Genomic DNA, 24511 nt, shown 5'->3' on the forward strand with positions numbered 1-24511 from the left:
GGCATATTCTGCACCTCAGAGAATCCCAGGGTGCTGCCAGTGACCCACCCCACCTATGCTTAGCCCCACCTATGCGTTGAATTTGCTGCTGAGTTCCCCTTTTTGGGAGATATTAAGACGGGGCACTGGGGTGCCCGGCTGCAGGGTCAGAGCTATTCTTTGCGAAGGCTTAGAGACATAGCCATTGCCAATGCCCACAACCTGTGCAGATGGCTGGGCTAGGTGGACCGATGGCCTTGGTATTCGTGAACACAGCACTCACCTTCACTCAGAAGAAGACCTGTGTCTGACTTGTGTTCACCCCTCCTGTTATCAGTAATTTAGACTCATGGGAGCAATCGCTTTGGAGGCCCTCACTGGGTGTGCGGGATTTGGCTTCACACTGCACTGGGGCCTGTGGTATTCCATTACTGGACCCTGGGCAGAGCCCTCGGTTCCATGGGCTTGTCAGTGCTTTGGGGCTTCTTCCCAGACTGTGAAGAATTGAGCTGATATATTCTCTGACTTTGGTCCCCTTCGAACTCCAACACTCATGCTCCATCTTTTGGCCAAAATAAAAAATTCACACAAACCCTGGAAGTCGGGTGGGGAGGGGGATGATAGAATCTAGCAAGGATGTGACAGCGTTGGATGGGGGGTGGGAGGGGTGGTGAGGAGCTTGCTCTTAATATCTGCACTTTAGGGTGCGCTGGGATCCCAAGCAAGGTCCTGGAATGCTGTGCCCAGGATGCAGTGGGTGAGGGTGGAGAGCCACACCGGACAAGTCCGTGCAGAGGGGACAGCTCGGTCACCGGGCAAGTGGGAAAGGATGGAGCCATCGCTCTAGGCTACTGGGAAGGGGCAGCAGGCATGCGGCTGTGGGAAACGGGCTCTTTGTGAGCGACGTGCTGGCCTCCCGGGCAGACCACACATGAGGATTGCAGGGCCCCGCTCCTTAGAGAGTTCACATTCCTCCCATTGAAGGGGGCGAGATTGTAATGGTTTGTTAAACAAACAAAGGGGCCGAGGCTGTGAATGGGGAAGAGAAAAGACGGGAGGTGAAAAGGAGAAGAGGCCGACCACTAGTGCCCCCCGAATCTTTTTTTATAAAGCTTTCTCCGCATTCCCTGACATTCCTTTCTCCATTCAGAGGGGCCAGGGCAGTAACTAGGAGAAGTGGTCTGGTCTCTCTGGGGCCATTTCCTTTCAAAATGGAAAGCCGATAAAAAAAAGGGGGGGGGGGTTATCAGTTTAAAGAAGACAAAACCCAGGGTCCTTTGACAGCCCTAGTGACACACATTTTTTTTTTTTCATTTCAATCTCAGGATTTGTGGTGAACCACTGACTTCGGTCTTCTGAATTTGTTGACAGTAACAAAGAAAGGTAAAGAGTGCCTTTTTTTTTTTTTCTCAAGTCTCATACAAGTGGTTTTGTCTAATAAATTACAGCCTGCGGCCTGGGCAGATGCGCTTCTGCAAAGTTCGGGGAGGGCTAAGATTTTACTTTCCGCTCGGAATTGCACATACCATTTGCTCAAATTCTGAATTCTCTTCCCTGGGGGCCCAAGGAGCAAGGAGTGGGGGGGAGGGATGAGTAGTATGTGTTTTCACTTAAAACCGCTGTCACTTTTGTGATCCATTTGGGTGGTCAACAGATTGGGTCTCGGACACAGCTATGGGATCAGAACCATTTTGAGTTTCAGCAACACTTGCAAACCTGTCGCTCCCCCAGGGCAAGGAAATATATTCCTGGGCAAGAAGGAACTGCAATTACTTGTCGCTTTTGGCCTCGATGAATTCAATGTTCATAAAAAAGAACTCACTTTCTCTGGCTTCTAGTTTTCTCTAGAATAACCCCCCCCAAAACACACACACACATACACATTTTGTCTCCAGATCTTTCTGGTGCCTTGGGGTTTGTGTCTCCAGGCTTCCAGGTCATCCGGCTACTTAGCATCCCCTGAGTTTCTATTTGTCCATCTACTTGAGCCCAAGCTCCCAGTCTGCCCCCGGGGCTCTGGCAGGCCTCTGTGTTTGGATGGATTCTCACCTGCCTCTCCCCCTGCCCCCCCCCCCCCCGCCCCAATAACGTCTCCCTCCTTTTTGCTTGCCTGCTACACACCTAGATTCCATCTCAGGCGTTGTCACTGAAATGTGTATTTCACGATCCAGACAGGGAGAACAAAGAAAAGGCATCTCTCCAGCCACCCCCCCAGAGCCTTAAGCAGACTACAGCGCCGAGTGGGGGCAGCTTGTGGCCTTCCCAGAGTCTTGGGCGCGTCTAGCCCACCCGAGTCTTGGGGGCAGTAGTTGGGGTCCCTTCGAGAGACTTCCACTTACAAACCTGCCACTGGGGCCCTGATTTGCTGCTTTCTTTTCTCACTTGCAGCCTTTAGCCTCACAGACTTCCAGGGAAAAGACCTGCTTTTCTTCTCCCTCCAATCGTATCTGTGTGGGGACAATGGGCCCCGCTGCTAATTAGCTAAGTTTTGCTCCCTCTGTGCCTGGACTCTTTGCATCCCAGGAAAAGCCATCAGGCTGACAGCTATAGACACAGCCCCTAAAAAATAAGACTAAAGGCGAGTTGTGGCGGATCTGGGGGGAGGGGGGGAGAGATATTTTCAGCTGTCACAAAGGAATCATCCCAGCACGGACTCTAATGACTAGCAAATCTTCTCCTAATACCCAAAGGCTCTTGTTTGGATCTCAGGGCCTCTCTTCCCACCCCCCTCCCCCCAGCACCTCCCTCCCCAGAGCCCCCTCAGCCCCTCGGCCCTGCTTGATACCCAGAGTTCATTAATTGTCTTTAAAAAAAAAAAACCAACCCCATCCCACCCACCCCCAACTTTCTGCAGGAGAAACAACAGCCCTGGGCTCTGTGCTTGCTTTGTGGAAATAAGACACGGGCCTTTGCTTTTTCTAAATGTTTATATTTTAAAATGCAGGTTAGGGGTGGGATGGGGGAGCTGGTAGAAAGGTCAGTGTTTGTGAGCTGTTGCTGCCTGGGGGGGGCTAGCGCGAAGGCCAGGGGTCCCGCTTGGGGGGCGCCCACCCAGCGCTACACAGCCCCGCTTCCGCTCTATTTGTTGAGCTCCTGGGCCGGGGTCAGCCTTTCCTGCCGGGTGGGGGTCCTCCATCTATTGGAGGCTCATTTTCCTGGATTTCTTTCTCCCTCTTCCTGGTTCCCCAAGGCTCCCTCTCCTGCCAGCAGAGATGCCAGTTTTGTTGGGGTTTCCTGCCTGCCTGTCTCTTCTCTTCTCTTCCCCCTGCCCTCCCTTGGCCTCGGTGGAGAGCCAGGGTAGCTGGCCTTGACCTCGGCGTGTTCTCTTCCACGCACCGAGTGGCCGAGAGCAGAGAGAGGCTCTCGGCTAGCAAAGAAGGGGCTTTTCTTTGCACTGTCACCATTTAATTGGGGTGGGGGCACATACCCAGTTGTGCTTGGGGCTTGCTCCTGGCTCTGTGCATGGGGATCGCACCAGGTAAGGCTCAGAGGACCCTATGCGGTGCCAGGGATCGAACCTGTGTTAGCCATATTAAGATAAAGTGCCCCTCTTCACTGTTTTCTCTCTCTCTCTCTCTCTCTCTCTCTCTCTCTCTCTCTCTCTCTCTCCTGTCCCCCACCCCCCTCTTTTGGAACTCCTTAGCAAAATGTTAGACTTCTTTGGGGGCCACACCCAGCAATGTTCCGGCCATGGCCCCAGCTCCAGTGCTCGGGATTCATTCCAGGTGATGCCAGAGATCAAGCCCAGGCTTTCTGCGCATCAAACCATTCCCCCCAGTCCATCATTTTGCTCAGTTTTGTCCCCCTAAACTTGCGACTCCACCAGGTCACAGGGGAGGGGGGAGGGAAGCAGGGGACCCAAGAGGCAGGTCTGTCCTTGAGGCATCGGAGAATGGCAGGTCCCCACACGCCAACTCCCATCCTGTTCCACGGGGGCCATGCACATATCCTCAGGGAAGATCAGTCTAGAAGCAGCCTGCCATGAAGAAAACAAATTCCTCCTCAGCCCCCTGGCCAGCCGGCTGCACCAGGCCTCCTCAGGGGGGCAAGGGGTGTCAGGCTTGCTGACTGACGGGGGCCCAGGGCTGCCCCTGTGGAAAGCGAGGAGTGATTTATCTCATCCCTTGCAGAAGCTGACTTCAGAGTGCATCTGCTGCCCCAAGCCCAGGGTCTTGTTGGCTCAGGTTTCAGTGGCTGGCTTGCCTCTGCTGCTGTACCCCCCCCCCCCCCCCCGACTTCCCTCCACCCCCCAGTCCACAGACTGAACACTGAAACTCAACTCCCAGCTCCTGTTTTCCTCTGGGTTTTCCTTCTGGGACTCATTCTTCCTTTTTCCTCGGCCATCATCATCCCTTCTTTGCTCTACTCTTCCTTTTCGCCATTATCCTTTTTCCTCCATCGTATCCTGCTTTTAGGATGTCACTCTTACCTTCTTCTCTTCTCCTCTGGGCCACCATGATCTCTTAAGAGATATGGCAGAAACTGAGTGGGGGAAAGGGGCTCTTTACCCTGTGCCCACCCTTCATCCATGTCTCTGACATACATGTGCTTGATTATTATCAGAGGTGTGACCTGATAAGTGGCATGGCTTCTACTCAGTTCCTAGTGCCCCATCCTGGTGGCCTTGCCCCTGAAGTCTGACTTCTGTGCCTCCTTGAGGCACAGATGCTTGTGCTTATTTTTTAAATGATAGAGCAGGAAATCTAACCTGACTAAAACTGTACATGTTTTCATCCCCCCCCCCCCCACACACACACACACACTGGCTATTGAGTGTCCCTTTTCTGTGAATTGCCTTCTAATTTTTTTGTTCTTGCCTGAAGTTCTAAAGCTTGTTTCTAAACATTAGAATTCTGTATAGAGTTGATTTGATGAAGGAAGCATGGCAGGAATCCTATTTCCAATTTCCCATGTGGAGAGCCAGTGGATAGATAGTCTGTCTCTGCCATGATTGCACTGTCAGCCCTTGCCTTACATCTTACATTTCTAGCCAGGGAGGGCAGGGGACTCCTTCTCAGCTATTCACCCATGTACATTTGTCTTCCTCTCTAATCCTGTACCTACATCCCCCTCCACTGTAACTAAAGAAATAAGATCTTCTTGATGAGATTATCATGTAAAATGAGGAAGATCTTGATTTTTCTTAGAATTTTTTTTTGTAGAAAATTAAACATGGGGGTTTAATTTTTGTCCTTGGTTGTATTTTTTCCCTGTTGAGCTGGTCAACAGGGAAAAAAATTCCTGGGAAAAAAATTCCTGGGAAGACTGCTCAGTCTCCTGGCATTCCATATTCTGATAGCTAAACAGCGGTGGTAGGCTAATTTTCACTTATTCTACTTCATTTAAGCACCGTACACCCTCTCAAACTCTCTAACCAGTGTGGGGGTCCAAAAGCTATATTGACAATTTCAGACCCTCTTATTTATATGCCTGATCTGATCCCACTTCCAGTAATACTTTGTCCCCCACATTTGTGGGAGGTTTGAGGGTTGTATGGAGTAAATCAACTCCTTGCTTAGAACTGAATTTTCTGAAGATTGCTAAGTCAATTACTGCTTGTTTGACTAATTTCTAGCTTTCAAAATTGTGACATTTTTCCTTGTCTTCTTATCTTAGGCTCTAACTAATGAAAAATCTCATTAATCCCATTTTGGTAGAGTTTCAGGAGCGAGTTGGAGGTACATTTATTCAGTTTGTCCCCTTTACGGAGACATTACTCATAGTTAGTCCTCTGTCCTTTTCACTTTTTTTAAGTCAAGTGAATAGATTTGATGTGTAAATATGAGGTATGATCAACTGGGTAAGTTTCTCATTGATCTGAATATTAGATAATTGCATCGGCTTTCTGCTTATTTTAGGTCTCATTTTTAAGAAAATGGGAGCTTAGTTATTTGGGTAAACAAAACCGAGTCTCTCAAGGTGAGAGTTTTATACTTTATGGGTAGCAAACCTGAATGCTCCCCAGACTATGGGGAAAGAGGAGAGAGGCTTCCTCTGAGCAGGGGAGAGGAGTTGGGCCAGTCTGTACGTCCTACCTCCCAGGACAGAAGGGAACAATACCATTTCAAACTTATGAAGATGGTGATATCTATTGAGTTGCTGAGTGGGTTCTAGAGAGAATCCCAGAGAACCTGTTGTGAAAATGGGTTCTCACCAAACCCATTATCTTCTTCCAAATCATCTATGGTTTGTAGTTATGTTGCCTTGTCCACCATTGGACATCTTTGTCCAGACTACTGGGGGAGGAGTCTCTTGGTTGACTAGCATAGACCCCGTTGTGGACCCCATTACACCATCTATCCCTGTGAAAAACCCATCCCTCTGCCTGGGAGTGATAAGGACAAGTAGGAGTTAGTGGGAACACTAGGACTTGCAGGTCAACTTGGGAAGGAGTGTCATGTGGGAAGGATAGACACAGGAGAGAACATGGCACATCAAGAAAAGAGCAAGTGAATTGATCTCTGTCTTGTTCTACAGGCAGTGCGGTCCTGCCCCTGTGCCTTGTCAGTGTGGCTTACGCATTTATCTCAAGCTAGATTTCGTCTTCCAGGTGAGGAGTTGGCCCAGGTTTTGTGACTTCTAATGTTTCTCTCAAATGTCCATGTCCTTCAGGACAGGATTTTTTTAATAATTGTCATCGGTACCAATTCTTGAAATGTGTTTTGGTGGTTTACTACTTGAAATTCACAACAATGTTATGAAAAAGCTTTGTAGTTGTTGTTGTTGTTTTGGCCACACCCAGCAGTGATCAGGACTTAGTCCTGAGCTTGGGGGCAAGGGAGTGGGGACCATATGAGGTGCTGGGATTGAACCTGGGTCAGCTGCATGCAAGGCAAGAGCCCTACCTGCTGTACTGTTGTTGCAGGCCCCTCTAACTTTTAACATCTAACTTGAATCTGATAAAATGCAATGATAGAGGCAGAAAGTAGATTGCCCCTGGATTGTGCAGTATCAGTGACTTTATGAAGAGTCAGATGATAGCGCAAAAAGGAATATTCGTCAGTGTCCTTCAACTTGGTTGAGATTAAGACCCTTAGGAACAGCTGAAGGAAACTGCTATCCCCCCTCTCTCCAGTACACATGCCTCCTGGTTGTCACACAAAATTTTATAGAATTCACAGGGGCTTTAAAATCCAATGGGGGCCCTACTCATGAACCCCTGACTCAAAGGGAAAAACCAATCTGATGCTCATCAAGAACTCTCGCATCAGTTGAGGTCATTCCAATCCCCAAAGCTCCTTTTCATGTATGAGACATGAGTTCCAAATCTTTTCACTTCACACGTGCTCCTATATGATGCCTAGCACATTGTATAACACTTGTGTAAAGTAAATAATAATAATAATAAATAATAATAGTAATAAGCAGTAGCAGCTGCCTGAAGGTTCTGGAATATTTTTTCTAATTGATTAATTTTTAAATTGATGATAAAAACTTGCTTCCGAAGTCCTTTGAAGAACAAATATCAGGGGAAGAACTCTAGAAGTCTCTGAGAACTAAATAAGCCATCAATTACCATTTACCTTGGCCATGATGGGCTGTCCCCCATTTTATAAGTATAAATAACAGAACCTCACTAGACACCCTTTTAAAATTATCCTCCACTCAGTTATAGATATATACTAAAAACCTCACCCATATTTTGGGAGAATGTAAAAGAAAGATTTGCAGCTGAACCTTCTTATTTGTGGGAGAAGGGCAATGGATGGAGTCAAAAGAAGGAACATGGAACACTCATGTTAGAAGACTAAAACTGGGAGTTCAATTTGCTACATGGAACAGGCCCTACACTGTATAATTGGAGACAAATTAAATGGAAGGCAAAAGCCCTGGTTTATTTTGAGAATGCTGCAAGACATTTGTCCCTCATTAGATGATTGTGTTACACAGCAGTGGGGACGTCCTGGAACTCCACTTGTGCTCTGACCTCCCCCTTTACCGTACACACCATCCCTCAGGGAACACAGTCCTTCCTGGCTGTTGCCATATATATATATGTTCTTATTCCAATCTGATCCTCTCATCCCCAAAATAATCAGCATGATCAAAATGAAGCAGATGGCACAGCCTTCTTTGGCATACTGGCAGATTTGTATCACTCACTCAGTATTTTTAGAACCAAGGGGATTGGAAATTATGTCCTGAGATGTTTGGGGGGAAGACTTACTATCTTTCCATTGGTAACAGGTGTTGAAATATTACCGTATTTAAGTGTATGTAAGGTCACAGAACCAACTCATCATCAGGACCCTTTTGTCAGTTCTATGTGAGGGTTGTTGGTAGTTGGCCAGATAATAGAAAGTTAATCACAGTCTGTTTTAAGGATATGGCCAGAAAGTGCATCAGGTTTCAACCAAAGATTGGAATCAGCAGTAGCCAGCCAGGGCTGGTCACATACATGGTGATGGGAGATGTTGTGTCCTCCACATGGTTGATTTTTTAAAAATAGCTAAGCTTTGATCCTTGGCCACGATGAATTTATAGCCGGTTGGAGAAGATGACTTTCATAACTATATCATGGAAAGTGCTGATATTTATATTTGGAGGTCTATATTAATGACAGACTCATAGGATGAATGCAGTATTCTCTGTGAAGTTGAGTTTATGACAAGACTTCTGAAGAAGTTAAAGAATGTTCACAATCAGTTCAGCATCGAAGAACTCACTTTGCACTCAGGGTTGGACTAGATACCCAGAGAGCTCAGAGTCAGAGGCTACTTCTGAAGTAGAAAAATGTTCAAAACAACTTTTTTGGTCTTTGAAAGTTTGATGATATACAAAGAGCTGGAGAAAATGTCTTTCACATTTGGAAAAAAATATATATGTATATGGCTACATTTAAGTCTCATACATTTATATCCACCATCTTTGGGGGATCCAGGGAAATATGGGTTAATCATAACCATGGCTGGACCACTATATCTGGAGAAGTGATTAGAAAGTGAATGTGAGAGAACTTTACTAAGTGCTTAAAGAGCAGTCATTTTTTTAAATAATTTAAAAAGCTTAACTTTTCCATTGCATTCTGTGCATGCTAGTAAGCCAGCCATCAAGGTTAATATTTTCAAGCAACAGAGAATACCGGCTTTTTACTTGCAATCTTGGATCCTCTATCTCAGAGTATGTGCAATATCCAGACTACTGGGTCCATCCAATATGAATAATGGATCGTGGATAACCCACAGGGAGAGAACCTGTGCCTTCTCCCCATTACATCCACAGCTGAGTGGCTAGAACCCCATGCTAATGTGCAGCTGATGGTTTCTCCCTACAGTCTCAGTGTCTCATCAAGGCTATTTGTCCAGGTGTATGTGGTGTGTGTGTGTGTGTGTGTGTGTGTGTGTGTGTGTGTGTGTTTTATGACAACATGCTTTCACATCTCTCATTTTGATGAGTTGTTCATTTACCAGCATCGCATAAGTATCCCAAATGAGAAAACAAACTCAGTTCATAAATAGAAATAGGAAGATGGATATTTGCCCCTGAATCAGTCAGGCAGTGTTTGAACTTGGGAATCTCCCCACCACCTTCCTAGAGCCAGCGACTGGCTCATCGGGTCCTCCCAGGCTTCAGGAAAACCCAGTGGGCGAGCTGCACAGTGGTGCCTGCAGGGAGGCAGAAGCAGACCAGCCTTAGAGTCTACACCGCCTCCTCCAGCAGCCCTGAGCCACATGCGTGGCTGTTTGGGTTTAAGCTCCATAGATTCAGTTTCTCAATTCCAAGCAATCAGGAGCCAACCCACACGTGACATTTCCGTCATCACGGAAAGTTCTGTTGGGCAGACTGGGGTGAATGGATTGGAGAAACGTTGACCACAGTATAGATGCAGAATGGGTGTGAGTAAGTGAAAAATTAGAACCCTCACCTCCCAAACAGCTCCTCCACCCATGTGACTAGTACTATTTTGAGTTCAGCTATACCGGGAACAAGGAAAATATACTTTCCAGGCTGCAGATTGTGTGTACATCTAAATCTCTACATTTTAACAGACCTAGAAAGAACTTGGGAATTGCAAATGAATGGCTATATTTAATGATGGGAATAGATTCTAAGGCAACCCCCTCCCTTTTTTTTTTGGTTTTGTTTTTAAGAAAAAAAAAGCTGGACTGGTATTAGCGCCAGACTCAGGCTGGATGAGAAGTAGGGCACATCATGAGACCTGGCAGCAAAAACTCGGCCACACTGGGTAGAATTCCTCGAAGGAGTTATTTTGTTTGTGGTGAGGTTTGTCAGGGATGTCTTTGGGATGGGCCTTGAGCTTGAAGTAGGCAACAAAGGATTCGGGGAAACGGGTATAGTCAAAGCCAGGAGAGAGGTGACCCCTGTGGCCATGGAGGAAGAAAGTCTTGTGCACGCTGCACCTCAGAAAGGCAGCTGAAGCCAGGCTGCTGGCAGAGAAGGCCCATCTGGGATCAGTGCTAAGGTTTCAGGGCCAAAGTGTGCCTGTCAGCTTTGAGGACACCCTGGCAGGTGGGGCAGGGCAGCTCGCGGCTGCCTGCTGGCAGGAGAGCCTCGTGAATTATGACCGAGCATTCCAGACATCTGAGCTACTGGATGAGGAACACGGAAAGTTTGCTGCCCTCTTTGTCCATGAGAAAGGAACGGAGGTTCCTGGACATGTGCTCCGGGCCAGTGCTTGGAAAGCCAGGAGAATAAAAGTTCACGGAGATACACGCCAGCCTTGTCATCTTCAAGGAACCCAAAGGGTCACGATGGGTACCTCTCGGGGGCTGGGTGAGAGGGAGTGACTGCCAGGAAGTATGTGGTTGGTTGGTACTAAAAGCAGGTCGTGCTTGAGTTTGGAAAAACAACACTGGCACTTGACACATTAGCACCCACCCACACGGACAGTGATTCTCTAGAATGATTAGAACTACCTCAGGGTTCCCAGGTGTGGCCTCAGATCTTTTACCCAGGCCCTCAAACAGAGCCCGGGGGCAGGAGAGACTGGTGTGAGGTACTGTTGGGTTGTGAGGGAGAGTGAGCCCACATCCTAGCAGTGATATGCCAGCAGGGAGTTGGGTTGGTCTTCCAGGGTGGAGTTGGGGGGTGCGTTAAGGTGCCCGCCATGAAAGGGGAAGAGATGAACAGAAGTTCCTGGAGGATGACCTCCCGCTCTGCACCCCAGCTTTCTCCACGTGCACCCTCAGTTTTGTTTCCCTGGGAACGTTTTTGTCTCCAGGTCCCCAGTGGCCCTGCCCAATCCCGAGTGCCTAGAAGCGCTTTCCTCACTGTTTGCCTCTGTCCTCCGTGGCCTCAGACAAATTCAGATATGCAAATGACTCGGCCTCATCCCCTGGAAATTTAAACAGGTGTGGTAAACAAGTTCTGTTAACAGTGAGCGAGCAGAATAGCCCAGGGTTTGAATAAGCTGGTGTGTGGGTATGTGTCTGGGTGTGTCTGTGTCTGTGTGATTTTAGTTTGGAAGCAGCCAAACTGTCAAATGTCCTTGGGGAAGCCAGGAGGGTGGTTTGTCCTTCAGCCTTTACCCTGTTGGACTGTGCCTCCCCCAACACTGTGATGGCAGGTTAGAGCCGGGTCTATAGAACGAGCTGTCTTTGTCCAAAGTTTCCACCCGCTCTTGAAAGTCCACAGATGGGCGTGTTTCCTTCCGAGCAGAAGGACTTCCGGAAACATGCCGGAGGAGTCAGGTTGGCACTGCCTTTAGCACTGCTGGCTGGCATGAACTGCTTCTGCACTGGTGGGGGAGGATGAGCACCAGTTTCCAATGGCTAATGCAAGACCACTGTTCCTCTTCTCTCCACAGACAGTCTGGGACCGCTCTAGTGATGCAGATTACCTTTCTGCTCCTGGAATCTCATCTCTGCCTCAGCTTTTCTTCTTCCAACTTCAGACTGCATATAAAGTGGGATGTGGGAAATCAGGAGATCGAGCTAGTGATTACTGAGAGGCCCATGCGTGGGTAGGCCCACCCCTACCTTCGGTAGACCACGCCGCATCACTGGGGTTCCGCTGCCATGGCTCTGCCCATGCGTTCAGCCAGCCGTCCTTCCGTTTGTGCTTAAATGGCACAGCCCTTGCTCAGCGCATCTGAAAAGGAAGGTATCAGAAGCAGAACCCATGGCTACCTACCCCTGCCAGATATGTGGCAAGACGTTCCTCACCCTGGAGAAGTTCACTATCCACAGTTATTCCCACTCCAGGGAGCGACCTTTCAAGTGCTTGCACCCAGAATGTGGCAAAGCCTTCGTCTCCAAATATAAATTAATGAGGTGAGAGGCTTTAGAAAGGTATGTACGTGGGCATGTACCTTCAGATGGCTTGGCAAGCCCTCAGAACTAGAATTACAGGGGAATATAAGATGCATGCTAAATGTGCATGCATCTTAGCCTCTAAAACTGCATCCGCAGTGATTATAGCAGGGGGTGGGGACAGTCTTGCTGGGCCATGCCAGTTCGCTCTTGTAGCAGATATTCCTACATTGCTATCACACACCAGGCCTGAGAACAGAGAGATTTAAATATATATATTTACACACACACACACACACACACACACACACACACACACACACTGCTGAGAATCCTATGACACAAGAAAAATACACCCTTTATGCTTTAGTAGAGCCGGTGTGGGGAGGAGGTTGGAGCCCCTTGAGATGAGGCTAAGGAAGGCTTCTCAGAGGCTCTGCTCTTCAGTTGAGAGCTGGAGAAGGATGAGAAGGAAGTACCAGGTCAGCGGGAAGCCTCAGAAAGCCTCTCCTTGCAGGAGACGGCAGAGTGTCGCAGGCTCAGGCCTGAGTCCCAGGACATAGGCCAGTAGGAGGCAGCTCCTAGGCTTCGGAGATTTTGCTTTACTCAAACAAGTATCAGTAGTGAATGAAACTTGTGATTTGGGGAAATGACTCGGGTTGTCATTTGGAGGAGGGAAGAGGCAGATAGACCATCTGAGATGTGTAAGGCTAAGTAGCCACCCTCACAAGTGGAATCAGTTGGGTACACAGATGTTGTCTCTGTGCATTTAATCAGATTTTCAGAGGCATTCATGGTACACGAAAGGATAGATAAAATAAAACCTCTATTTTCAGAGAGAAGATTATTTTAAACAAACTAAATGGTATGCTTTATCTAAATTATTTGATTTACTCCCCCCGCCCCCACTTTTGGGCCTCACCTGCTGGTGCTCAGGACTTACTCCTGGCTCTGCGCTCAGGGATCCCTCCCAGCAGGGCTTGGGGTTGGGGGACCATATGGTTCCATGGGGGATCAAACCCAGGTTGGCCATGTGCAAGGCAAGCACGCTACCCTTTGTACTATCTCTGCCCCCCAAATTATTTTTTGAGGGTGTGTTAGGCACTTATTTTCACGAGCGGTGGAAAAATATATGATATAATTTCTGCCAGCAAAGAATCTGTGTGATATAGAGAAGACAACATATCCCAAAGCTGTTAAGTCGCACAGTAGTCTAACAGCGAAAGCCAGGTGCGCTGGTTCTTTGAGAACCACACAGACACAATTCTCACTGATGTGAACCACTTTAATATCTGGTTTAGGAAAACATGCTGGTTTTGCCTCTAATGGATACTACAAGGGCCTTTACAGTTTCAACTACAAGACTGCTCACATGTAGAAGCATAGGTGAGAGTCAAAAGCACATGAGAGAATTTCCCTCCAAGTGGTGTCAACATAGACCATGCTATCATCAGATCCCACTGTTTTCTCTGGTGCAGTATAATTAGCTCAGTTTTTAAAATGAAGCCTAATGAATGCTCAGCTGTATCCCAGTTCAGATGTGTTCTGTACACTGGAAAGTTTCTGACTATGGTAAGTGTAAACATTGAGCACCTACTGTGTACCTTGTGTACCGATTTTGTTGCAGAGGCTTTTGCAACAGGCTGTGACTGTGTCCATAGTAATGATCCCAATCAAGCCTTGAAAGCCCTATTTGCAGCAGTTAAGCCACAACGAGGATAGTAATGACTTGCGCAGAGCCCAGAACACGTAAAGGAGATACATATTTGGAAAGGGCAGTAGAGCCAACAGATTATTGGAGGGATGGGAATTAGGTGGGATTATTGTGGGTAAACTGCACCAAAGATGTCTTGAGCAATACTTGGGAGGTTATAGTGCTGAGTGAGGGAAAGAACTGGTTCAATTAAGGGTCTGAAATGGCTCAGGTTACTGATGGTGCCTACCTATACCCTTCTTCTTCATAGGAAAGTAGAGGTAGGAAGAGCTAGATCTAGACCCGTTCATGTAGCATTATTGCTCTAACCATGGGTAAAAAAAGGGAATCTGATCCATTAAGAATTCTCCATGCAGCAAAAAGGAGAGGGAGGGAAGAAGAGAGAATTTAGTACAATATTGGAATCCTGTTTACCACTACTGAATGGACAGAGAGGCAATGATTTAAAGGCCTACTCTGAAACGCATCTCCCCATCTCTTCCTGGTGATACTCTCTTTGTGGCTGATGGGGTAGGAGTGTGGTTATTTTCCCTCTAATGGGCTCTAAAACCCCTTTCTGCCTCTTAGGGATGTAAAAATACATCTGGAACTTAAAGATTAATTTTAGACCTCCAACATAATTATTGTTTGGTTCCTGCCCTCACCTGTCACTTGGTTTCTGCCTTCCAGAACCTACCACACTCTAAGTGTCCCTTTGCAATGCCAGGCTCTGTTGTCTTGGGGGAGTGGTGGGGGCCTTCCCTATTTAACAGAGAGCTATGTTTTTAAGGGAAGAACTGAAAAAGATATTTATATTATTAAAATGACTTCTGCCTGGCTCCTAATAGGAGTTGCCCTATTATGCCACCTCTTCCTGGGTCTAAATTTAGAAAAGGATCCCAATGGACAATATAGGACAGGATGCTGAAAGGAACAATTGATACTCATTGTGTGTATGTGTGGTACTAGGGGTTGAATACAAGGTTCTGCCTTAGCTTCATCCCTAGTCTAGTTAATATACTTTTGATTTAACCATGTTGTTACAAATACTTTCCTATCAGAGTCACAAGTTCAAAAGATATTTGTCAGTAGAGCAAGTTTTAACAAAGCACCTCAAAGAGTTTGTGTTAAACGGGACATGAAGCAACTTGGATTGTATCTTTAAGTCACAAGTTGTGATTAAGAATGCTCTTTTTAAAGATATCCTAGTTTATAGTACTTAGTGTTGTTTACATGATATACTTAGTTACTAAAACAAAGCTTTTTAAGATGACTACCCTGAGTTCCCGTGTATTTTTTCTTATAAAACCACAGTTAAGATTTTAGGTACTCAGTGGGATTATGCTAGAAATGGAATTGGGATAGTTTTTCCAAATCATCTCATGTTGCTCAAATACAAATGTAAAATAATTATTCTTAGATTCCAGGTATATAAAGATGACTAAGGATTGTCCCTAAAGCCTCAGTTACAGAAAAAAAAATACTAAAAACTCTTGTTAGGGATTGTAGCTTATTCCTCTTTCTACAAAAGGTCTTTCTGAATTTTGCTGAAGATATTACCAAGGACTTTAGAAAGCGGGCCTAAGATATAGAAAAGAGAGATGGTTCTCACATACATTAGGATGAGAGCTGATAGCTCAATATTCCTTAAAGGTTAGAAAAAATTACATTATTCTCTGATGAGTGTCTTTTTAATGATTCCAACACTGTAGGTCTTTGTAGATGATGGAAAATAAAAGCGTTTTTGAAAATTCAAAAGCCCTGGTACACTCAGAGAAACATCTCACATTGTAATTTGCTTTCGACACCTTTCTTCCACTCTTAAAAAAAAAAGACAAAAACCAAACTAAATCTACTTTGAATTTGTCTTCCCTCTGCCCCTAGGCACATGGCGACCCATTCGCCCCAGAAATCTCACCAGTGCGCCCACTGTGAGAAGACCTTCAACCGCAAAGACCACCTGAAGAACCACCTGCAAACCCACGACCCCAACAAAATGTCCTTCGTGTGTGAGCAGTGTGGCAAGAAGTACCACACCATGCTGGGCTACAAGAGGCACATGGCCCTCCACGCGGCCAACAACGGCGACCTCACCTGCGGGGTCTGTGCCCTAGAGCTCGCCAGCACGGCTGTGCTGCTCGACCACCTCAAAGCCCACGCTGATGAGAAGCCCCACGGTGGAACCAAGGAGAAGAAGCACCAGTGCGACCACTGCGAGAGATGCTTCTACACCCGCAAAGATGTTCGGCGCCACCTGGTGGTCCACACAGGATGCAAGGACTTCCTGTGCCAGTTCTGTGCCCAGAGATTCGGGCGCAAGGATCACCTCACCCGCCACACCAAGAAGACCCATTCGCAGGAGCTGCTGAAGGAGAGTCTGCAGCCGGGAGATCTGCTGAGCACCCTGCATGCTCTCTCCCCCCAGTTTCAGCTCAAGGCGGCTGCCTTGGCTCCTTTCCCTTTGGGGGGTCCTGTCCAGAATGGGCTCGCAGGTAGCTTGCAGGGTGAGGTCCACGGTCACCCCCACAATCTTGCAGAGCAGCACCCGCAGCCTATCATACCGCTGCCAGAGCCCTTGGTGCCTCTGCACCCGGTGGCGTCTCCCAACTCGCCACCCCTGCAGAATCACAAATACAACACGGGTGCTACCTCCTATGCTCCGTTGGCAAATATGCCCCTCAAAACCGAGACAAAACCCTACTGCAACATGAATTTGCTGGAGGATTTGTCTCTGCAGGAGCCTCAGTCACCTCACAAGCTCAACCCAGGTTTTGATCTGGGCAAGGGGAGCGCTGGCAAAATAAACCTACCCAAAGAGCTCGCCCCCGATGCTGTGAATTTAGCCATGCCTGCCTCTCTTGATCTCTCCCCACTGCTGGGTTTTTGGCAGCTGCCCCCGCCTCCCCAAAATGCTTTTGGGAATGGCACTCTTGGCCTGGGGCCTGGGGAGGCTCTGCCCCATCGCTTAAGCTGTCTGGGGCAGCAGCAGCAAGATCCATCCCTTGCCATGAACACCATGAGCCTGGGCCAGCTCGCCCTGCCGCCTCTGCCTCATGTGTTCTCGGCCGCAACCGGCCAGGCCATTCTGCCTCATTTCCATCATGCATTCAGATGAATGGCTTTTAAGGCACACTGATTCGGGAAGGTGTTTTAAGATGCTTTCTTAAAACATCCTTTAGGATACACGGAAAGGAAAACTGGACCGGAAATAATGGCTTACTCTGTGATGACTAGCTTTGAGATAGTTTGAGTTTCTTGAATTGCATGTTTTTGTGCCAATCTGTCTTGAGTGTTCATGCTTTGTACCAAATTTTACTACGCAAGTATTCTTTAGTGGAACTACATATACGTATTGTCATAACCGACACCCAAACCCCCAAACCCAGGCTGCTATATCTAGGTATTCGTCAAGTTGCATTTAATCACAAGCCATCATTATTATACGTTGACTAACTTTACGTGGGCAATGCCTACAGTAAGGGGAATATAGAAAGTTTTGGACTTCTCCAAAGTTTTAGGAATTTTTAAGATAAGAACGTAACCTTTATATCGCATATTATTACTAGTCTGTGTATTTCTTTTCAGGGATTTTTCTACCTTTAGTGTTGGATGTAGTTTAGTTACTTTTGTCGTAGCCAACCTTTAGTGTTAAAGAAACAATTTCTTGTGGAATAATTGACATCAATACTTTTAAAAAATACTTAAATGTAGTTTGAATATTTTCCACGGGATGCTATAATGTGAGTTATCATTTACTTCATTTATCTTAAAGACTAAACTGATTGTCAGTTAACCAGAAAAAAAAAAAAGAAAAAGACAAAAGAAAAAAAAAAAACACCTCTGTAACCTGATTGAGTGGCAAAATAATCCAGGCATTCGCCACGAAAAGCATTTTGCTGACTTTAATACTGATTATATTTTTAGTAGGAATTAGAAGAATATTACTAGAATTTGAAAAAATATATATCTTAAACAAGAATTTTCTTTGCGCTGGCTTAAATTACTTAAACTGCTTAAGTGCTGAGTATTATTTTTAATCACCAATAAGTAAATGCATTTAAAAATTCATCATTTATTTCAGTGTTAGTTTTTTTTTGAAAATGTTAACTTTTTGCAATATTACTGTAATTTCTTTTGAAGTGGGTTTCTAGTAAGTTAGCTGTAAGAAAAAATGAAATGTAACCATTTTTTAAGCTTCTTAGTCATTTGTGTTTAGAGGCCTTCAATATCAATATATATCTTACATACAATAAAATACAAAATCTCCATTTGGCTTGATTCATGTTTTTATTTCAGCGACACCGGTGAATTTCACATCAAGACATCGAATATTGCCAGCTCCTTAACTGGCTCCCTTATGCCCCCTCCTGGCCATCTCATCTCCACAGAAATAACATTTCTGACCTCTGGGGGTTCTATTAGATTCTGTTTTTGAGTCAAAATAATATTTAAAGTAGACACATGAAACAGTTAATTCTCAATATTAAGAACTTTATGATATACATAAAACCGATTGCCTAACATTGCATGAATGGTATCTTAGATCAGAATGCCAAGTGCCAAAGTTCATTCTCCCCTGAGCTATGATTCCACTTGACCACTGACTTCTAGTAAAATTAGAAATATACCGGTTGCTTACTGGTAATTCTTCCAAAAGTGTGGTTCTTCCCCCCAAATCTCAAGAGCCTTTTTATTTTAGATTTGCCTCTGAGGAAATTGTGGTGGGTTGAGAAAGGAAAGCTTAGAGCTCCTTTGTCCATCTCGCTGCTGGGCAAGTTGTAGAAACTCTGACTCACAGCTCTACCCTGGGAAGCTGGAGACCATTTGCAGTAGCAGGGGGCCTTGATGCTGGTCCTGCAGACAAGCTACTCTGGGGCTGGATTTCTTGAGGTGAGACAAAGATGCTGGATCCTTACCCTGTAGAACTACAAAGACGAGTCCCCTCACTAGGTAACTCACTGTTCCGGAAGGTCTAAATCAATTCCCATGCCTCTCCAACCAACCTCTTCAGGGAAGGCATCTCCCCAAGCAAGCAGAAAGGGAGCAAGGAGGGTCTAGTGGGTTTGTCTCAAAGTTCTCCCAGGTCTCACTTAGGTGTACTTCTACAGGTGCTTGGATACGGTCAGATCCGGAACACATACCTGATTTACTGGTGCACAAAACACAGCGTGTGGTCCCATAACATAGGTCATGAGAGTTTCTGTTATGTCTTCTACACTATACACGGGAAAAATTTGGGAGTTTCCTACTTTAGTTCAGATGGGAAAAGAATGGTTTTGTTAATTGAGAATTGAAATTCCCCGAGTTTTCTAAGAAAACACAAAACTTCTTAGACTAAGAAAAGCAGGAGACCCCACATCACAAAAAAAAGGTTATTAACCACAGTCAGAGAGATAATACAGTGGGTAGGGTGCTTACCTTGCATGTTGCTGATGTGGGTCCAATTCCTGGCATCCCTGTATGGTCTCTCAAGCCCTGCTAGGAGTGGTCTCTGAGCGCAGATTCAGGAATAACCCCTGAGCACCATCAGGTGTGGCAAAAAAAAAAACCCTAAAAATTTGCCATTAAGATTATAAAACAAAGTTATGTTGAGACACTACTTCTTAACAGAGTCATAAGAACCAATCAACATTGAAATAAAAAGTTGGTTTCAATTTGACCATGATAAGTGGCCTAAGGTCACTTGAAGAATTCTCCCCAAAGTGCAGTCATTGTAACCTGTTCCAAAATTCTATGTGAGGAAATTCTGCATGGTACACAAATGCTTTAACATTTAAAATAGGAGTAAAATGAAAATATTAGTGGAGGGAACATCACACTGGTGGTGTTGGAATACTACATACTTGAAACAACTCATAAATAATGAACAACTTTATAAAGCACGTGTTTTTAATAAAATTAAATGTCAAAAAATTCTGTACACCATGAGAAAATAAATAAATTTGAAGTAGTCAACATTAAGCAAAAATGAAGTCTTACAACAATATGAAGACAAAGTCATGTGAACCACAATGTCAGAAAGAGAAGGACAAATAGTAAAAAATCTCACTCCTATGTGGTATATAAAGAAATGAGTCAAGTTATAGTACAGTGGCAGAGCACTTGCCTTGCTTGTGACGGACCCAGGTTTGATCCCCTATACCACATGCGATCCTCCAAATCCCGTCAAGGAGTGATCCGTGAGTGCAGAGTCAGGAGTAAGCCCTGAGCATCACTGGTTGTGGGGGTGGCGGGGAGGATCAATCAAGGGAACAGACTACGTGCAGTTAAAACACTTAGACCTGAGCAAGCACCAAAGTTATCAAGGACAAGGATGGGGTATGGAAGGGCCCTATGGATAGTGGGGAGGAATAACGAAACTCTGGTTGTAGGTTTGATGTGATAACACCGCATCCCTATAAAACTTACTAACATTTGCACAGTGGGAAACCAATGTTACCCTACTTAAAAATAATAGTAGTTACTAATTACAGTTTAATATTTATTAGACACAGATATAAAAATTGAGATTTCACAACTTATGTAGAATGAACCTAATTTTCAAAAAAATGAGTGCTCCTAGTAAGTAAATAATGCTTCAAAGATTTTTCACTCAAAATGTTTACTATCAAAGTGACATTTTCTTTAAAAATCGAATAAATGTCCAACTGGTAAAAGAAATGGGGAGCGATAGCACAGTGGTAAGGTGTTTGCCTTGCACGCGGCCGGACTGGCCGACCCGGGTTCGATTCCTCCATCCCTCTCGGAGAGCCCAGCAAGCTACCAAGATTATCTCACCCACACGGCAAAGCCTGGCAAGCTACCCATGACATATTCGATATGCCAAACACAGTAACAACAAGTCTCACTGGGCCTGCTAGAGCAAATCGACGAACAATGGAAGGACAGTACTACAGTGCTACAGTCATATAGGTTGAGTTGTTCTTTACTGATTTTCTTTGGGGAATTCTGAAGAGGGTAAATAAAATTTGAAGGTACATGATGTCATGATGAGTGGGACTATAGAATTGTAAGCAGAATCTAGCATTTCTTCTTAGATGGTATTTCTGGTATACAGCCATCCAGGTTGATAAATTTCAGGGAGCCAGTCTGAAAGTAGAAGTAAGAGATATTTATTTTAGAGCACTGTTGTTTCTATAGCGAGAGCATTAAATAACATAGTCCTCTTCAGATTTGAAATTGTGGGCTAGAGACATAATACAGGGTTTAAGACTTGTGACTTGAACGTGGCTGACCCTGAGTCAATTCCTAGCCCTACACGAACCCTGAGTATCCCTGGGTGCAGCCGTAAAGGCCCCTGCACACTGCAGGAAGTAGGCAGCACCATAGGGTCCCAGATTCTCATATTGAACCTCCAGACTCGTTGACTGAGAACTTACGGGAGGGACCCAGAACCTGTTAGTTTTAGACACCAGTCCCCTCTACAAAGGATTGATTGATTAATTGATTCATTTAAAAAAATTCTAAAAATTGCATTTTAATGCATCACCGTGAGATACCGTTACAGACTTACAAACTTCTGTGATTATGTTTCAAGTCATACAATGTTCAAGTTTACCCATCCCTCCACCAGTGCCTGTTTCATTTTAAATTGTTTTTAACAAAGCATTGTGAATCAAAAAGCCTCTAACATCACAGCAATCCAATTCAACTCCAATCTCGAGAAACTGATCTTCTTTGGTACAACATATTTGAGAAAAGAAATAGATCAAATAAGAACAGATTGCTCTGTTCCCGGTAAAGCTACAGATCAGAAACTGATGTCACTTGCAAACTACATGTTCAGCCTAAAATCAAACTACCAGAGCAGGCGTTTCATTTCCCCAACCCAGGGTTGCACCCACAACCCCACCCCCACGCCTCTCTGCTTTCCTGCTTGAGTTCACCCAGCCAGAACTTCACTAGGCAGCTCCGCACCTTGGTGGATTATCCAGGCCTAGCTATGTTGTAACTGTTGTTCCCTTACCTGGCCTCTAGGAGTTAATCCTTTTTTGAAGTTTTAGTAGATCCTTGTTTAAGCTTTGCTCCAGAAGCAGGGTCTTCAGCTAATCATTTGCAGACATAAACAGACTTGTTATGTGAAAGCAAACATTAACATAATGGGGGAAGAAAAGATTACGAAAGCGTCACACTGGATTTGAACATTTCTAGTCATCCTTTGTGTCTGGTTTTGGAGCTAGAGACACATATGCAGTCTCTCTCCGGGTTCAATAATAAGGACATCAGGACTGTCCCAGGGGTCTTCTTTCCTCTCCTGCTCCCCTTCACTCACGGACCCCAAGATGCATGCTTGAACCACCTCATCGAGTAGCTCACCACAGATGCATCTCTGCTCCTTTCCCCATGGCTGTGCCGACTTTCCAGACTGATCCTGAATGTTTTACATCTTCACCACTCCACCGGCTCTCAGGCTACAAAGGTTAAGCCCAAGGAAGCCTGAGATGTCATTTCATCTAGGGGTTATTTTCATAGCAAGGAACTCATTGCATAGACATTATTTCTTTTCCTTCATGCCAGCAGCACTGTTGTTAGCAATAAAAATGTATAGGAGTTTACAAATACAAGCATCCATTCCATGTTTTATCTAGGCCCACAAGGTACAGGCAGGATGCTCAGAGAATTGTTTTTGGTCATAACCCGGCGGGGCTCAGGGATTACTCCTTGCTCTGCACTCAGGGATCAGTCCTGGTGGGGGGACTCATATGGAATGCTGAGAACTGAATCCTGGCTGTCCACGTGACTTTACTAGCTCTCTAACAAAAATTTTATTTTTTTAAGAAAAGAATAAAAGGACATCCTGCGGACATTAGTCTTCACCAGAGTTTTATAAGGCCTCTGCTGACCCACCCCCTCCTTCATTAAAGGACAAGGGTTATCAAGTAACACGGGAAAATTGTGACTTAAACTATCACAGGACACAGGAGTGGAAAGGATTTTCAGGGTTTTTTTCCCCCCCAGATCTATAAGCTTTATTTCTCCCAAATAATCAACAACTGACCCTTTGCTACTCATTCTATTTGGTACACAATTAAATTGGGAAAGAAGGGTATACTACCGCAGGTAAGAATTTTAAAGGCCCTCCCGTTGATCGTCGATTTGCTCCAGTGGGCCCAGTAACGTCTCCATTGGAGACTTTGTTGTTACTGTGTTTGGCATATCAAATACTCTCGGTAGCTTGCCGGGCTCTCCGAGAGGGGCGGAGGAATCGAACTCGGGTCGGCCATGTTGGTCGCTTGTAAGGCGAACGCCCTACCGCTGGGGGCTGGAGCGATAGTAAGAATTTTAACCCTTGGTTAAATCAATAGGTTCCAGGAAAAAACAAAAAAGCAGAGCTCTCATAAACAAAGTTGTGCAAAGCAACTCAGTAAATTTATGAAGCAACATAGCCCTAGAAACTAAATTTCATTTAAAATGCTCTAGTAAGTCTGAAAGACACTGATGCCCAGTGATTCCCTCCCTGTAAATCAGCTACTTCTCTTAAAATCCAGAAGTAAACTAGACATTAGTAGATGTCTTCAGCCTACGATGTAAGCTTACTTTCCATTTGAACATTAAAATCTCTGTAATAATGTGAAAAGAATCATATTTTTCTAAATCAATTTCATAATTAAAAATTAGAAAACATTACAGTAATTATTAGGTATTTTCTTAAACACCCATGTACAATATACAACTCACCCTTGAACAACATGGATATGAATAGCACAGATTGACATGAACGAAGTTTTATTTTGTTTCGTGTGGGTTTTGGGGCGGGGGGGACAATTGGTTTTGATACACTATTTCTCATTTAAACCCAACCAGCCACTGTTGTTAGCTGAATCTGCAGTGTATAACCCATGGATATGGGAGAGCAAATTATCAATTATCCCAGATTTTCAGCTTGAAGGGAAGTGAAGACCCTTTGTCAGTCCTCACCTTGTTCAACTATCTAGATGGAACTAACTCACATTTGTGCTTTTTACCTAGTGTTCCTAAAGCTTGTTTGACCCTCTTTTCCTATTCAATTACTGTCAAGATGCTGACCTATGTGCTTCCTCATTTGTAAACCAGAGCTGTGAATGATTAAGTTTACTCCCTTGTGTTACTGGGAAAACTAAATGAGTTAATATCTAATGTAGGAGGTATTTAGAAGGGTGTATAATGTACATTTGGACTATTATTCATGAAGAAAGGAGTTTTTCATGAACAGCCAAAGTAGAAATAGTCTACCAGCTCATCATTAGGAACACTGCTGAAGTTGGATTTTTGTGAGATGATACTGTGCTTTTGAAGAACTTCTTTTCCATAGGAAAATATCCAAAGTGTATTTAGCAGAAAAATCAGAGTCTGTTCAGGGACTGTGATCCAACTTTAATAAAAAGGAAAAGGAAAACAATAGGAACAGGAAAATACTAAGAGAATGCATCAACTTTATCAGTGACCAGGTCACTGTGTAAAATTATGAGTTTTTTTCCTTTATATTTGTCATTTTTCCAGCATCATCTATAGTAAACATGAGTTGTCACAACATTTTTAATGCTTTTGCAAAATAAATTCTTGCAAGATAAATTGAAGTGGGTAACAGTGAAACTCCCCCCATACCATCATAGTTGCCTAATTTACACAAACACAGGTGCCTGTGGAT

General features: G+C 44.9%; 1 protein-coding gene across 1 annotated transcript; it reads left to right on the forward strand.

Annotated features, from left to right (window-relative positions):
• The first annotated feature begins 11761 nt into the window (after positions 1 to 11761).
• On the forward strand, positions 11762 to 17150 carry PLAGL1 (PLAG1 like zinc finger 1). The gene is made up of 2 exons (XM_056126013.1): positions 11762 to 12212; positions 15769 to 17150. Exons 1-2 carry the CDS (start codon positions 12061 to 12063, stop codon positions 16997 to 16999), a joined length of 1383 nt encoding a protein of 460 aa, XP_055981988.1. The 5' UTR covers positions 11762 to 12060; the 3' UTR covers positions 17000 to 17150.
• Positions 17151 to 24511: the final 7361 nt, after the last annotated feature.

Source organism: Sorex fumeus, unplaced genomic scaffold (assembly GCF_029834395.1).
Source record: "Sorex fumeus unplaced genomic scaffold, SorFum_2.1 ptg000061l, whole genome shotgun sequence".
NCBI lineage: Eukaryota > Metazoa > Chordata > Mammalia > Eulipotyphla > Soricidae > Sorex > Sorex fumeus.